Below are 16,620 nucleotides of genomic sequence, written 5' to 3'. Positions count from 1 at the left end.
GTAGGTTACATGGATTAGTCATGGGAAATGTGTGGGGTTATGGGGATAGGGCGGGGGAGAGGGCCAGGTAAGTTACTTTGTCAGAGTCAGTGCAGACTCGATGGGCTGAATGGCTTCTTCTGCTCTGTAGAGATTCTATGATTCCATTCCATGCAGCAGTCTGCCAAGGGATGTCTCCACTATTGCTGGGGCTGTCCTCTTCGCAGCCTTTCTCTGCCTAGCACCATGAGGGAGTGCTGGGGAACACTGGAATGGCCTTCAAATGGAGCACTCTGCTAATTGAACAGCTCAGTTGATGGCAGGAAAATCAGAAACTGCCTGCCATGGAGGTGTGAATCATAGAATCACGACAGTGCAGATGAGGCCATTCGGCCCATTGAGTCTGCCACCAACCCTCCAAAATAACTCCCTACCTAAGTCCAGTGACCCACCCTAATCCCGTAACCGCACACATTGATCATGGCTAATTCACCTAACCTGCACATCTTTGAGTGTGGGAGGAAACTGGACCACCCAGAGGAAACCCATGCAGACACGGGGAGAACGTGCAATCTGCACACCCAAGACTCAGAGAATTGAACCTGAGTCCCTGGCACTGTGAGGCAGCAGTGCTAACCACTGTGCTTTCATGCCGCCCTATTGCAGGTGAATTGTTTGATACTACTTTACTTTGTCATTTTTAAACTTGTAAGTGAAACCAGGAGTTATGCGCCAATATGTCACTATTTGTTTAAGCTATTCTACTTTATACACATGATTGTTGTTTGCAGTGCCCTGGATATCGCAGAGGGACAGGTGTAAAGAAGCAGGGCTGGTTGCATAAATGACCAAGTTACATGTGTCTGACAAAGCTGTAACATGTGCTTTAAATGGACTTTATAAATAGACGCTTTGTGTACCTATATGATATGAAACTGTTTGACTCCACTGTGATGATGGTTCCAAATCTAGGCACCCAAAGGATATGAGGGGAGAGTTAAAGTTGGAGAAAGGGGGAGGGAATAAGGTGCCCAGAAACAGAAGCACCGGGGCCCATGATTTCTCTCCTTGGTCCTGGTAGCTTGTACACGGCTGTCACTGTGCTTCGGTGGCGGAGGCAGTGGATGGAATGACAATCAAACTGGCTGCTTTGTTCCACTTGAATGTTGTTGGAGCTGCACTCATCCAAGCAGGGTAGAGTATTCATCACACTCATGACTTATGCTTTGTCGATGGTGGACAAGATCTTTGGATTCAGGAGGTGAGCTGCTCGCCACAGGATTCCCAGCCTCTGACTTGTTCTTGTTACCAAAGTATTCATATGACTGGTCCAGTTCAGTTTCTGGCCAATGGTAACCCGCAGAACGTTGCTAATGGGGCGGTATGGTGGCACAGGGGCTAGCATTGCTGCCTGTCACAGCGTCAGGGACCTGGGTTCAATTTCCGGCTTTGGTCACTGTCTGTGCAGAGTCTGCATGTTCTCCCTGTGTCTGTGTGGATTTCCTCTGGGAGCTGCGGTTTCCTCCCAGTCCAAAAGACATGCTGGTTAGGTGCACTGGCCATGCTAAATTCTCCCTCAGTGTACCCGAAAAGACGCTGGAGTGTGGTGACTAGGGGATTTTCACAGTAACTTTTTTTCAGTGTTAATGTAAGCCTACTTGTGACACTAATAAATAAACTTTAGTAGGGGATTCAATGATGGTAATGCCATTGAATGCCAAAAGGAGATGGTTGGATACTCTGTTGTTGAAGATGGTAATTACTTGGCATGTGTGTGGCATGAATGTTACTTGCCACTTATCAACCCAAGCCTAAATTTTCTCGAGGTTTGGACTAAGGTTGTAATGAAGTCAGAAGCTGAGTGGCCCTGCTGGAAGCCAAACTGAGCATCATAGAGTCATAGTCAAAGAACAAAGAACAGTACAGCACAGGAAACAGGCCCTTCGGCCCTCCAAGCCTGTGCCGCTCTTTGGTCCAACTAGACCAATCGTTTGTATCCCTCCATTCCCAGGCTGCTCATGTGACTATCCAGGTAAGTCTTAAACGATGTCAGCGTGCCTGCCTCCACCACCCTACTTGGCAGCGCATTCCAGGCCCTCACCACCCTCTGTGTAAAAAACATCCCTCTAATATCTGAGTTATACTTCGCCCCTCTCACCTTGAGCCCCTGACCCCTCGTGAACGTCACTTCTGATCTGGGAAAAAGCTTCCCACCGTTCACCCTATCTATCCCCTTCATAATCTTGTACACCTCTATTAGATCTCTCCTCATTCTCTGTCTTTCCAGGGAGAACAACCCCAGTTTACCCAATCTCTCCTCATAGCTAAGACCCTCCATACCAGGCAACATCCTGGTAAACCTTCTCTGCACTCTCTCCAACGCCTCCACGTCCTTCTGGTAGTGCGGCGACCAGAACTGGACGCAGTACTCCAAATGTGGCCTAACCAGCGTTCTATACAGCTGCATCATCAGACTCCAGCTTTTATACTCTATACCCCGTCCTATAAAGGCAAGCATACCATATGCCTTCTTCACCACCTTCTCCACCTGTGTTGCCACCTTCAAGGATTTGTGGACTTGCACACCTAGGTCCCTCTGTGTTTCTATACTCCTGATGACTCTGCCATTTATTGTATAACTCCTCCCTACATTATTTCTTCCAAAATGCATCACTTTGCATTTATCCGGATTAAACTCCATCTGCCACCTCTCCGCCCAATTTTCCAGCCTATCTATATCCTGCTGTATTGCCCGACAATGTTCTTCGCTATCCGCAAGTCCAGCCATGGTTTACAGCATGGAAACAGGCCCTTTGGCCCAACTTATCCATGCCACCAAGACTTTACCATTAAGCTAGTCCCAATTGCCTGCATTGGCCCATATCCCTCTATACCCATCTAACTCTCAAAACTCTTTTTAAAACACAAAATTGTATCTGCCTTTACTACTACCTCTGGCAGCTCGTTTCAGACACACACCACAGTGTGTGTGAAACATTTGTCCCTCTGGATCCTTTTGTATCTCTCCCCTCTCATCTTAACCCTATGCCCTGTAGTTTTAGACTCCCCTACCTTTGGGAAAAGATGTTGACTATCTACTTTATCTATCTATGCCCCTCATTATTTTATAGACCTCTATATAAGATCATCCCTAAGGCTCCTTCACTCCAGAGAATAAAGTCCCAATCTATCCAGCCTCTCCTTATAACTCAAACCATCAAATTCTGGTAGAATCCTATTAAATCTTTTCTGCACTCTTTCTAGTTTAATAATATCCTTTCTATAATAGGGTGACCAGAACTGTACACAGTATTCCAAGTGTGGCCTTACCAATGTCTTGTACAACTTCAACAAGACATCCCAACTCCTGTATTCAATGTGCTGAACAATGAAACTAAGCATGCCGAATGCCTTCTTCACCACCCTGTCCACCTGTGACTCTACTTTCAAGGAGCTATGAACCTGTAACACTAGATCGTTGTTCTATAACTCTCCCCAATGCCCTACCATTAACTGAATAAGTCCTGCCCTGGTTCAGTCTATCAAAATGCATCACCTCGCATTTCTCGAAATAAAACTCCACCTGCCATTCATCAGCCCACTGGCCCAATTGATCAAGATCCAGTTGCAATCCTAGATAATCTTCTTCACTATGCCACCAATCTTGATGTCATCTGCAAACTTACTAACCATGCCTCCTAAATTCTCATCCGTGGAAAATTTACAAAATATGTCTGGGAGGAGGCGGCAGTGGTGGGGAGACAAATGGCTTCATTCTTCCTAATATCTAATTTGCAAAAATTACAACTTAGTCGCTTGTCAAGTAAGCAATATTCCAAAAGAGAGAGACGTTTTGGAGAACTTGAACTCGATGTTGTGAGGCAAAATACTGTCCATACTGGAAATCTGAAATAAAAACAGAAGATGCTGGGAATATTCAGCAGGTCAGGCAGCTATGGAGAGAGAAACAGAGTTAATATGTTGGGTCAAATCCCAACTCCCCGGAATCGGTTGCAGCAATATTCCCAGCATTTTATGTTTTTATTACATATAGAGCTTGATCTAACAGATCATGCTTTTAAAGGCAGCATATAGCAGAGGGAGGGGAATGAATGTCTTTCTCTGGTTGGAGGAGATGCTGGTATAGATTGCTCAGGCTACAGTTGAATAGATAAAAAATAAAGATGGAAGGCATCTAAGTCAGACAATGGAGGAGAGGGATTGAAGAGGGATATTGTTCACTGTTCCCAAGAATTCAGAGTGTTTGAGAAGCAGAACATTCTCAAGTAGGGGGCTAAAATGGCACATCTCTTTACACACCCACTTTGTCACATGTATTATAAGCAACATATTGTGCAGACAAAGTTTACTCATGGGTCAAGAAAAATGTAATGAATTATAATACAATGAACTACGCTTAAAAAGCCAAGCACAATCACAAAGTTAGCTCGATAACTTCAGTGATGTCATCATAAAGTGTATCCAGGCAGTTTGTTGACAATTAGTTCAGAAATGTGTCTGCACTCATTGACAATTCCCATAGCATCCAATTCACTCACATCTTCTTTTGGAATATCTGTTGTGTTAATTTCAAGTCCACTGCAGGAAAGGTCAGACACACTGGATGGTATGTAGGAACTCACTTGAGACATTCCCAAAGATTGGCTCCCCTCTAAAGACTTGCATCCAGTTGTTGAGTTTGAAAGTTGGGGAATCTCTGTGCTGACTGGATTAATGTCTAACCTAGAAACCTGCAGAGACATTGACTCAAGATGTTTGTTTTCTTCTTTATTTGTTGGGATCAGTATGTTTTGGAATTGCTTTCTCTCTGTTGAGCTGGTTGTGTCATCAGATAGATTTGAGGCTGCAACTCTCTGTTGGTGACTTTTTACAATGTATGTTCCTCTTAAGGAACGAATTGGAGATCGCTCGGATGGTGTTGGTAGCATAACTGAATCATCCTCCCTCTCACTTTGAGCTGTTCTCTGACCATCACTGAAATGTTTGGAAAGGCTAGATTCTGATTCATTGTTAGAATATATACAAGTACGTATCAGCCTAGTGGATGCTGCCTCCACACTACGATCCAAATTATTTGTATACCTGCTTGTAGGTTCAGAACTGGTAAAACCATCTGAGAAGCTTGTTGCTTCAGGACTTGTGAAGTCCTCAGAATACTTGGGGTCAGGGCTACCATTATAGGTATTAGAAGAGATCTGTGCATCACAGTCTCCTACTATTGTTGCATCAATTGTAAAGCCAAGATTCTTTCCTGAAGACTGCAACACATCCACGACTTCATTATATGTCTCATTGACATTGTGGTCATAATCCTGATTGAGAATTTTGGGTAAACTGATCTTTACATCTTTTCCAACAAGTATTATGTCATTTGTTTCCTTCTTTGACTTCTGTGAATCAGACACCTGTACATAATGATTTAATGGTTCCAAAGTTTGAACATATGTCTGGCCTTTACTTGTGGCACTTTCCAGTTCAGATTTTACTCCAAAGTTATTTGTATCTCTAACTTTTCCATTTCTTAGCACCGTTGAATAATGAGGGGAGTTTTGAATTAACGTGTCAATGTTTTCTTCAAAACCACCACTTTGGAATGAAAAAGCTCCAGGAAGATGCTGATCATCTTCGAGAAGTGTTGAAGAACGTCTTTCATCTTTGCCTTTAGAGCATGGTTCAGTAGTCTTTCTCTCTATCAGTTGTCTTTTTCTCAACAACTCTCTTTGTTCATGCAATCTCAACATATCTGGGTTTGTCTGTTGTAGCCTTAACCGCAAAGTATGAGTTAATCCATACATCAGCTTTTTTGGATGTTTTGAATCTTTCTTTGTATTGGTTTGTTTAGTAGTGCCTTCTTTATCAAAAGGTTTTAGGGATATTGGATGCTTTAATGTCCCTTTATGTTTTTTTAAATTGGAACTGGTGGATCCAGGGCGCTCTGATGTTGCTGAGCTAGTGGGTTTATGAATTTTGGGTGAGTCATTTTCCAATCCACTGTAAAGCCAAGCAAGCTGAGGATGAACGGTAAAAGGAACCTTCTGAGGAATTTGGTCATGTAGCAAAGACAGCTCGATCAGAAGCGCATTGAGTAAAGGTAACTGCCTGATACTACCTAGATCAAACTGCGGTGATCTTTTTAGTAATTGTGGCTTTAACCTGGATGTCGTTTCTGACCGACTGGGAGGCGGACTGGAATAACTTAAATTCTGGTTCATTGCGAACGATTCGGCTTCATCAGGATCTAGTTCCTCAAGTGGGGCAGAGTCTGTCTTGGGTTCCACTATTCTGTGTATTTCTGTCAATTTTTCTTCGGGTCCACATGTTGACTGGCTATAGTACATTGGGGGCGGACAAAACACGTTATCTACACCCATATCTATGCTCTGTTCAGTTTCTATTCTCCACTGTCTCATTTGGCGTTCCACGTCTGTTCCTTTTGCCGGTTTGTTTGGCGTACATTTTTTCTCCATTGACATCGAGATGACAACAGGGACTTCACTCTCACCTATTTGAATATGCTCGATAAGAACTCGGTCACCGGGCACCAGATCGGGACTTTTTCCAGAGTGAGATGGCGTTTTCGCGGTAACATGATGCGTCGCTTTCTCGCTCTCTTCCACGACCTCCTCTAGCACATGTGGCCCATTAGGCAAAACTGGCATTTCCACAGGTTTAAGTGGAAATTCCTTCGTGTGTCCCATTCCAACTTTCAGGACTTGGTTCTCTGGAATGTGTGGCAGTAAACCCGCCCCCAAACTCAGGAGTCTGTATCCCACCGAAATGTGGCCGATCTTTCCGCCCATGAGATTATACAGAGAATGCAGACCCTTGCTCCCATGCACGGAAGGCATTGCAATACTATGCTTCTCGACATCCCGTCTGATTTTCTCTACCCCATCTGCCAGCGAAATCAGACAACTGCCCAGTAACTTGGGCACCCGGGGGAAGACGTCCAGCAGCATGGTGTACAGCGGGGTGTTACTTAAATGGCTGTGTAGGGAAGTTAGCCTGATCTTGAACAGGCAGGATTTGCCTTTGCCGAACGGGATGTCAGAGCCGTTCAGTGGCAGTTCGGGGACGACGTTATTTTTACCGATCTCCCAGCTCCGACGCATACATTCTGCTCGCTCCGGTTCAGTTTGGTGGACCAGCAAAGTCGGAAAGTCCAGAAGCCGGAAACCTATTGCCAGCAAGGGGCCTGGTCCAGGGCGAGTCCAAGGCCTAGGCCCAAGCTGCACGTAATCCACGAGTAACTCCAGGGCAAAGAGCGTCTCTGTGGTAGTGGCGTTGGCTGCACTCATACTTAGCGGTCATAAAGAAGGGTAAATGTCAGGAGGCTCAGCCCACCCTCCTTTTCTCTCCCCTGCTCTCTGAAAATACAGCAGCCAAATCAGTGTGTGCAAAAGCTTCAGTGCCGCCGAAACCTTGGTAACGCCGCCTCAGACTATCGCGGGGAAGGAAGACTGGCGTGGTGTTTGGGGTTTCTGGGAGTTGTAGTCTGTTTCTAGGGCCCCTGACTTCTCCAGGAGGAGGGATCCCTGAACTACAACTCCCATCGTGCCTCTGGGCTTCTCCCCAATGGGACGAACAGCAAGCGGAGAGTGGGCAGCGCGAGGAGCTCCAGTCACTGACCAATGGGAAGCCGAGCTGTGTCCCCGGGGCGGGCGGAGGGCGGGCTGATGGCGCGTGGCCAATGGGACGAGCGTTGGGCCGGCGGGCAAGGGGCGGGGCATTGGGCGTCAGGTTGGGTTGAGGTGCGGGAGAATGTGAAAACTTTCCCAGTCTGCTGGCCGCGGGAGATGGTGCGGAGATCAGCGACAGATAGCTGAGCCGAGTGGAGCGACAGCGGAATCAGGATCGGCTGGCCATTTCCTACCGTGTAATAGACTCCGACTATATGAAAGATCTCCTGCTTGCATGTCCGGCTCCTGTCCCTGGCGCGGCACCTCCAGGTAAAGGAGAGGGGGTTTCTGAGGGAAATGTTCTGCCTCAGCTCGTTGATAAATCAGTATCTTTAAAGAGGAGAGTTAGTGTTGGATCCCAGCTTTTGCTCGCGCCGGCTTAGTATGTTGAAGTGTGGGCACGATCTGCTGCTCTTAATGGGGAGGGAATTCGCGCCGGCAGCCTCCTCCTTCGCCTGGGGTTAACGTTTTTATCCAATTCTCTTTCCGCCATTCCCAGAGAACATTCCCCGCCCCAATTCCAAAATATCCCCCAGACAGAACACCCAGCCCCAAAATATGTCACTCCCTTCCACCCCACCTCCCCAATGCAGGACATCTTCTCTCTCTCCCCCCCCCCCCCCCCCGAAGGCTGTTGTATTCCTGATGTAATCTGGATCAAGAGACGGGGTAGGAATAACGGGACCTTTTCCCAGAGCGGTCTGGTTTTGGGGACAGGTGCTGCTCTCAGTATAGCCAGAAGACTAGGCGGTCCAATTTATTGATGCGTGTGCAACAAAAGGGTTTGTTCCAGAGTCTTTACCACCCCCCCCCCCCCCCCCCCCCTAGCTGCTCTTCACTCTCCAATCTGAAAGCCTGCTAAATCCGCCGGACTCTGAGATTAAAAAATCAAGTATTTCATTGACCGAAACTTGAAGTAGAGACTTGTGTTTTAAAAGAGTGTGTAACTGGTGCCTTGCTAAGATTCCAATTGCGCATAGCCTTGTTTTTTTTGGAAGTTGAGGGCATCGGTTGATATTTTTTTGAGAAATTGGTTTGATTGCTGTATTTTTCCCTGCCGCCTAGCTTTGTCCGCTAGATGGCTTTGAATTATAGCAGGGTCGGATTTTTGAGTTGAATCTGCACCAGAATACTTCCCACATGAATATTATTTTCTTTAGTGATCGGCAGTGTTTTCTGTTTCTGCATCTTTTAGAGCACTTTGTCAAGTACAACTAAAACACAGCACAGCTATGATTAATCTTTCGAGTTGACCGCGGGCTGCAGGCGTTAATGTAAAAATGTTTTCCTCATCATAGAAAAACGGACATTGCGGCGGATTTCCTTTTGTTAATCAATGCTCCCTTTAACTATAGATTCTGAGGAAATATTAATATCGTACATCATTTTTCGAAGATTTGTTTTTATGAGGACCCGCTAGGTAACTTATTGCATTATCTGCAACCAAAACATCCCTCCTAAGCTTGTAGTAATTGCACTGTCGCTGACCATGAACAATGTAATCGATCACATTCGCCGTTTATTTAACTAATTGTGTTAGTGTATTTTTAATAAATATTTTCAGTTCAGCTCAGCTGTGTTCTGAGTAACCGCACAACGCATGTCTGATAATTACGATTTCTGCTGAAAATGCAGAACAGTGGCAACATTTGTCGTAGTAACCTTGTAGAGATTTTTTTCTCCCCATACAAGGGTACGGGGTTAACGGCCTGGTTCCTTAATATGATTGCGTATTAGGATAAAGTGCAGTAAATTGGATGTAGTATATACAACGTTTGTATATTGAAAGCAATACTTGAGTATTTTTTATTAAGCATTTAACACATTTTTCAATTTTTGGCATGTGACAAGGATGTAAAATGCGGATCCAATGCTTTAGGGTAAAACCATTACATACTGTTCTGAGTAGTTCACGTTTTATTGCTCAGAATATTAAGATTAAACATATTATGAAAGGTAAACTTCTGCTTACTTTGAGCAAGTGCATTATATAACAGGCTATTGATCAGATTATACAGTGTGGCTAAAACCAAAGTTTTTGGCACAATTTATCCACGTTAACGTTTCGTTTCGTTTCATGTATACAGTAATGGTAAGATGCCAATTCAGGGAAAAGTAGAATTACTAGAATACAGATAAGATCTTTGATTGAAAGTCGTCTAGATGTAACAAATCTCTCAGGGCACTCGAATATTGAAATGAAATTGTTTTTCAGAGAACTGATTCTATTTGCAGTTACTTTTTCAACAATCATTGTGACCTTTTCTTTTAATATAGTGTCTGAAGTAAAGTAGGCTCTACCTTGCGATGCTTTCAGTGCAACAGCTGTTGAAAAATTGGTCAGTGTTTGAAGGGGCAGAGGTTATCCTTCTTGTTCTACTGGCCTTAAGTAAACTCTGCCTTCAGACTTAGAAGTTGTCAGGGCAACGGTTGATTATTTCCAGTCTTCAGTGAATGGAATGAATTGAATATAATGCTTTGAAATGGTGTTGCTAATGATGGCAGCTGTGCAATGGGCAGAGTAAATGCATCTTATGTTGTGACATGAATTCTTTAATCTCGCAGCATTAGGTGTTCTTTAGCTTTAAAAAAAATTAAGTATTAATGATCATAATCTCTTTCTAAGGATGGCTAAAATTGTGACAAGTAATCAACTAGATGTGTAGTGTGATGCAGAAGAAAGTTGCTTCAAGTCTGGATTGTGTCAGTCTGCTTTATATTCCCCTGGATGATAATAGTTGTAGACCTTAACTGGTGAAGAAAAAGTGATCCAATAGACGAATTGTGATGACATGCCATACGTCAGAATGGGCTGCAATTTCCTGTGGCAAGGCTGTACTGAATGGGCTTTGGTCATTCTTTTGGTTGTTTAATCTGAACAGTTGTAATACAACTTCAAAGCAGTAATGAATACGATCTGCTTTGTTAAGTGATAGTGAAGCTTTTCAGAGTGCCAAAGTTAAATCAACAATTTTTCATCCAGCAATTCAAAGAATGCTTTGCGGAGTACAGGGCTACCATGGTACAATTTTTGGACCGGTGGTTGTTATAGAATCATAGGATGGTTTCAGCACAGAAGGAAACTGTTCAGTCCGTTGTGTGTGCTGGTCCTCTGGTAAGCAACTTGCCTCGTCCCACTCTAACTTTATCCTGTAGCCACGCAAATCTTTTTGCTTCAGGTACTGACTTCTCAAAGCCTGTCCACCATCTACAAGGCTCAAGTCAGGAGTATAATAGAATGCTCTCCAGTTGCCTGGTTAAGTGCAGATTCAACAGTACTTGAGAAGCTCAACAACATCTGAGACAAAGCAGCCCCTTTGATCAGTCCTCCATCCACCACCTTAAACATTCACTCCCTCCTCCATTGATTGAAAGTGGCAGTAGGATGTAGCATCTCCAAGATGCATTGCTGCAACTCCTCAAGCCTCCTTCAGTAGTATCTTCCAAACCCGTGACCTCTACCACATTGAAGGACAAGGGCAGAAGATGTATGGAAGCACCACCACTTGCAAGTTCCCTGTTATCCTGATTTGGAATTATATCACTGAGCCTGGGTCAAAATTGCAGTGGTTCAAGAAGGTGGCTCACCACTACTGACTGGAATAAGAAATAAAAATTGGGCTTGCGAGTGGTGCTCACATCCTATGAATTTTTTTAAAGTAATTATCCAATTCTTTTTGAAGGCTTCAATTCCATCTGGCTCCATCACACTGTCCGGTACACCATTCTAGATGTTAACCTTTTCCTCACCACTGTTGCTTTTTTTGGCCAGTCACCTTAAATCATTGACGAAAGGGTCAAGAGCCAGAGGACCATGTGAACAGTATCTGCCTATCTACTGTGTCCAGACCTCCCATGATTTTTGAAAACCCTCTATAAATTAATTTCTTGATCTTCTTCAAGGAGCACAGCTGCAGCTTCTTTAATCTATCCAAGAGCTGAAGTTTCTCATCCATAGAACAATTTTCATGAATCTTTCTGCATTTGCTCTAATTCCTTTACATCCTTGGTAAAGTGTGGTATCCAGAATTGCATCCAATACCTCAGTTGAGGCAGAACCTGGTTTTTATACAGGTTCTTCATAGTTTCCTATCCTATTTGTAAGGCTCAGGATCCTGTATTATATTAACTGCTTTCTTAACCTGCCTGCCAGGTCCTTCAGCGATTTGTGCATATATATGCCCAGACCTCACTGTTCCTGCACCCCTTTTTGAGTTGCAGCTGGTATTTTATATTGCCTCTCCTGGTTCTTTATATTTCATCTGCCATATGTCCAGCCATTCCACCAGCCTTGAAATCTATCCAATCCACAGTTCTGTGTCACCTGCTAATTTTCAAATTGTGCACTTTACACCATAGTCCAGGCATTTAGCATAGATCAAGCAAAATAGTTGTGCTAACATCAACCCCCAAGGTACCCCACTATATACTGTCCTCCAGTCCTATAAACAACTGTTTACCATTACACTATATTTTCTATTGCTCAGCCAACTTCATATCCATGCTGACACACCCTTTTATTTCATTAACTTAAATTTTGCTGACAGACTGGTTATGTGGTACTTTATCAAATGCCTTTTGGAAATCTGTGTACACCCTATAAATTGTATGACTTTGATTAACTGTCTATACCTCATCAAAAATCTAAAGCAAGTTAGTTAAACATAGCTTAGAATTCCTACTGTGCAGTGAGAGGCCATTTAGCCCATCAAGCCTGCACCAATGACAATCCCGCCCAAGTTCTATCCCCGTAACCCCACATATTTACCCTACTGTTCTGCTGACACTGAGGATCAATTTAGCATGGTCATTCCACCTAACCTGCACATTTCTGGACTGTAGGTGGAAACTGGAGCACATGGAGGAAACCCATGCAGACATGGGGCGAATGTGTGGAGTATGCACAGTCACCCGAGGCTAACCACTGTGCCACCTCACTTGCTTTAAACAGATCTTTGAAGGCTTTCTTCAATTAATCCACGTGCTAATGAAAATTATACAAGGTGTTGTTAAAAATGAATAAAGCTTTACTGTTTAGTTTATTAAAAGTGGAAGTCTACAGGCAATATTTTTCTGTAATTAAGCATTTCCCTTAAAAAAAGGCTTAATTGCAAAAGTGAAAGGAAGAGGTCAACTTACTGTTTGTATAAAAATTCTGATAGCATGTGTAAACTGCATTGATGGCTCTTGCACCTAATTTTCTTCAACACTGTCTTTACAGTACCTACTATCTGGACAAATTGTATCTTTTTTTAATATAAAGTATAGCCAGTGACTGAATACAATTAATTATAGTGCTCCAAAGTATATCTGCGTGTGAACTCTGACATTTTTGCGCAAATTGAACTAAAAGAATTGCAGAAAGTCAATGTTGGAACAGCATACGGTACAGTGACATTCTAACATAAAATTTCACACAGCTTCAAAATAGCTTCAGAAAACATATAAGGTTTGATTCATTCTTTTCTCACCATCTAATAAGACTGTTCAGATTTCTTGCATTTTCTTCATCATCCATAACGGAAGTGTTCAGAAATTACAAAGTATCACAGATTGTTTGTTATTTTCAGCTACTGTAGCGGATCTTGACATTTAAATAACTGAGCCAAACCCACAAAAATAATGTGTCTTCCTGAAAAGAATAAAAATCATTTTGATCCAAATAGATTGCAATTCTTTCCACACTTTTTTCTGTCACGTCAAAATTCTTGCTTGATAACATTTAATAACACATTTTAGAGCTGGAAATTCAGGTTGTTTTGTTTACATAGCAGGCTAAAGTGAATGGTAGCCAGCTTGAAATACTGAAGCGCATCTGAACCCTTGGTAAGACATGAATGCTGGGCCTTGTGAAGCATTGGGGAAAAATGTAGCATTACTGTTTCGAACATTATACTCATCCTTTCATTTATTTCATTCCAATCTGCTCTCAATAGATTTAAAATAAAGATTTGGTGTATTATCACCAACTTGATCTCCGGCCACAGGGATAAGAAGCTGAGGGTTCATATTGCTGTCTGTGACACCAGTTGTTGACGGACTGTGGAAAATCATTTAAAGGCGACTGCATGTGAGGTCATCCCTATTTGGGGTTCAGTGCAGATGTGAAGTGCTGATTGAGCTAATTTTATGCTGATGAGTTAAACATTAAAAAGGAACTGAGCTTTTCCCAAGTGAGAACTGGCAGCTTCAGTGATACCTTTGCTGTTAAGTGTCTGGTGTGTTATGGGGGAGGGGAGCACTAGAGGGTTTGTAGATGCTGTGGCCACGGCTCATGCTGTAGCAATCTGAGAAGGGTTTTGTATATCTCTGTTTCTGCTGGAGTAGCATTTGGCGTTTGTTAGTTTGCTGAATAAGAGCCTTTTTCAAATAGAAATTTGTCAGGAGCAGATCGTAATAAGACAGTCTGCTGCATTATACTTGTACGTGTGGATTCACATTTGTCCCCTTCCTGAGATGGTGCAGACTTTAGCCTTTTTAAACTGGCAATTGGTTGGGAGTTGGAGGGATAAATGTTTGCTAGCTTTGTTGCTTGAGGGTATTTAATTTATGGATGCCAGAGACTGCACTAAATTCTGCATGGCGTGCCAAATTCAGCTGGTGCTGAAAACAAAGTCAGTGCTTGAAGCAAAAATTCAACCACTGGTACCACTTGCAGTTTGTAATCAAAAAAATATTGAATACAGCAAAATGCAGTGACCTCTACAGCAGTGGTTTTGTGATTTTATTTCTGACTTGGGGTATGGCAATTTTGCTGATCATGATCAGTAGAATAATGTTTTTTTAAATAAAATACTCTGTTCTAGAAAATGAAACTTGCATTTAGCTACCTGTCTAAAATTTAATTGAGCATCATCAAATGCTCCAACTTGTACAAGTTTTGTAAATGACAATGCATTCAATATCATGTATAACTTTCCTTTATCCCCAACCTTTTAATTCTTTCAGTGATGGATTTTGAATTGACATGACTACTAAAAGCTGAAAGATGATTTTTAGGAGCAATTTTGAATTCTATCATTTGATCAATAGCCTTAAGATCTGTTTAAATGGCTGAAAATTTTACTAAGAACACATCTCCAGTGCCTTGGAATGTTTACTAGATTAAAGGTACTCTGTAAATGCAAGTTATGAAGATTTTTGCCAGGTATATAGGAAGAGTCTAAGAGCAAATAGGAATTTTGTGAAGTACTTCAAATTGTGTAAGGTTGAAATTGGGTTTGGTTTTGATTGTAGCTTCACAGTACTCTTTTTCCCCTCGGATACTTTTTGCCAAATAATGTAAACATGAAAAGCATAATCAAATGTAATTAATATATTGTAGATTAAAATGGGAGTATACCAACAGGGAAACTTTGTCATTTTAGCTTGGCATGATTATTACCTCAATGTTCCCATTATTGGTGTAAATTGTGATGCAGAAAACCTCAGTTACGTATGAAGAAAAGTTGGGACTGTTCTTGGAGAGGAGAAGGTTGAGGGGAAGCTTTGATTAAGGTATTCAAAATCATGAGGTGTTTGGGCAGAAAAGATGGAGAGAAACTATTCTCGTTGCTGGAAGAACTGAGAGCCAGAGGGAACAAAGTAACTTAAGAAACAAAGGAAGCTATCGTGACATGAAAAGCGTTATCATGCAGCAAGTGTTTAAGAGGTATTGCCTGAGTGGTTAGTGGAGGTAGGATCAATTGAGGCTTTCAGAAGGGAATTGGATCATTATTTGAAAAAAGAAAAAAATATTTGCAAGGTACTGGGAAAAGGCCTTTGTCCTTCTAGATGGTAGTGGTCGAGGGTTTGGAAGGTACTGTCTAAGAAGCTTTGAGTTCCTGCAGTACATTTTGTGGGTGGTAGACACAGCTGCTGCTGTGTGTCGGTGTTCGAGGGAGTGAACGTTTGTGGGCAGCTTTGTCCTGGACAGTGTCAGACTTAGAGTGTTGTTAGGAGCATCTCCATGATCCCCCTGAAAGCAAAGTTTATATAGATAAACAATGCCTAGGTTCAAAAGTTTCAATTGCCTGTAGCTGCCAATATATTCGCCAAGTACTTATAAAGTATTGCCGAGCTCGAGCTATTTCTATTACAAAGGCTTACTGTTGATTCTACTTCCAAAATAGTTATTTGGACCCATAATAGTTACATAATCCAGATAAGTATTATACAGTCAACCGTAGTTGCTTGATATGTTAATATCTGTTGCCTGGGCAACAACAGAAGCTACCAGTTCTCTTTTTGGCCCTGACTAGATCCAACAGAAATTGCTGATCAAAGCATTTGCCTTGTGACACATTACACTACGTTAACAGTCTAACCTAGCAGCAGAAACGTAATTACTTGTAAATTCAAAAGGTTTAGAAACTTTATTTTTGGATTTAACTATTTATTTGGCTATGATTTGAATTATCATTCAATTCCATATATTTCATACCTATAAATAATGACAATTGTGCTTACAGTTCTTAAAAGGCTGCTGATTGGAGAATCATGCAGCATGTGTCAGTATTCTTCTAACTAATCTGTTAAATAACACTGTCTTTCATTGGGCTGTTGATTCTACATTATTTGGATTTGATTTCCCAACATGTTAAAGCATGGATTTTATAAGTCTTTCTGAGATGATGCTTCAGAAATAGAATTTTAACATGTGTATGTTTATTTGTCCATGCTGAGAATTCTGAAGGCATCTTTTTACTTAGATTTATTTACCAAGGTCTTTGCTTCACAATTGGATTGTAAAACCTACAGGTCCACTGTGCCAGAAAATTAATACTTGGGCATTATATAATGTAACATTCCTGACTGTATGCAACATGGCATAGGAGATACGTCAGTGTAATGCATTAGAAACAGTCACACTACTATGTGATACTGTGAATTAATCCACAAAGAAAGCAGGTAATATCTTAGTGTAACACAACACAACTGCAGGGCAGTATTGGGCATCAGG

At 42.3% G+C, this 16,620-nt stretch overlaps 2 protein-coding genes across 3 annotated transcripts in view; one reads left to right on the top strand and one right to left on the bottom strand.

Annotated features, from left to right (window-relative positions):
- Positions 1–4,173: 4,173 nt before the first annotated feature.
- Positions 4,174–7,415, bottom strand: map10 (microtubule associated protein 10). The gene has a single exon (XM_078213419.1). The coding sequence runs from the start codon at positions 7,296–7,298 to the stop codon at positions 4,449–4,451; it is 2,850 nt and encodes a 949-aa protein (XP_078069545.1). The 5' UTR covers positions 7,299–7,415; the 3' UTR covers positions 4,174–4,448.
- Positions 7,416–7,797: 382 nt separating this feature from the next.
- Positions 7,798–16,620, top strand: part of LOC144493849 (signal-induced proliferation-associated 1-like protein 2) — a 490,731-nt gene continuing 481,908 nt past the window's right edge. For both annotated transcript variants that reach the window (XM_078213418.1, XM_078213417.1), the window contains exon 1: positions 7,798–7,949. The gene's annotated coding sequence lies outside the window, so the exon portion shown is untranslated. The remainder of the gene's footprint in view (positions 7,950–16,620) is intronic.

This window comes from Mustelus asterias, chromosome 5 (assembly GCF_964213995.1).
Source record: "Mustelus asterias chromosome 5, sMusAst1.hap1.1, whole genome shotgun sequence".
Classification (NCBI taxonomy): domain Eukaryota; kingdom Metazoa; phylum Chordata; class Chondrichthyes; order Carcharhiniformes; family Triakidae; genus Mustelus; species Mustelus asterias.
Note: the sequence above shows the minus strand (reverse complement) of the source record. Positions and strands in the feature narration are given on the sequence as shown.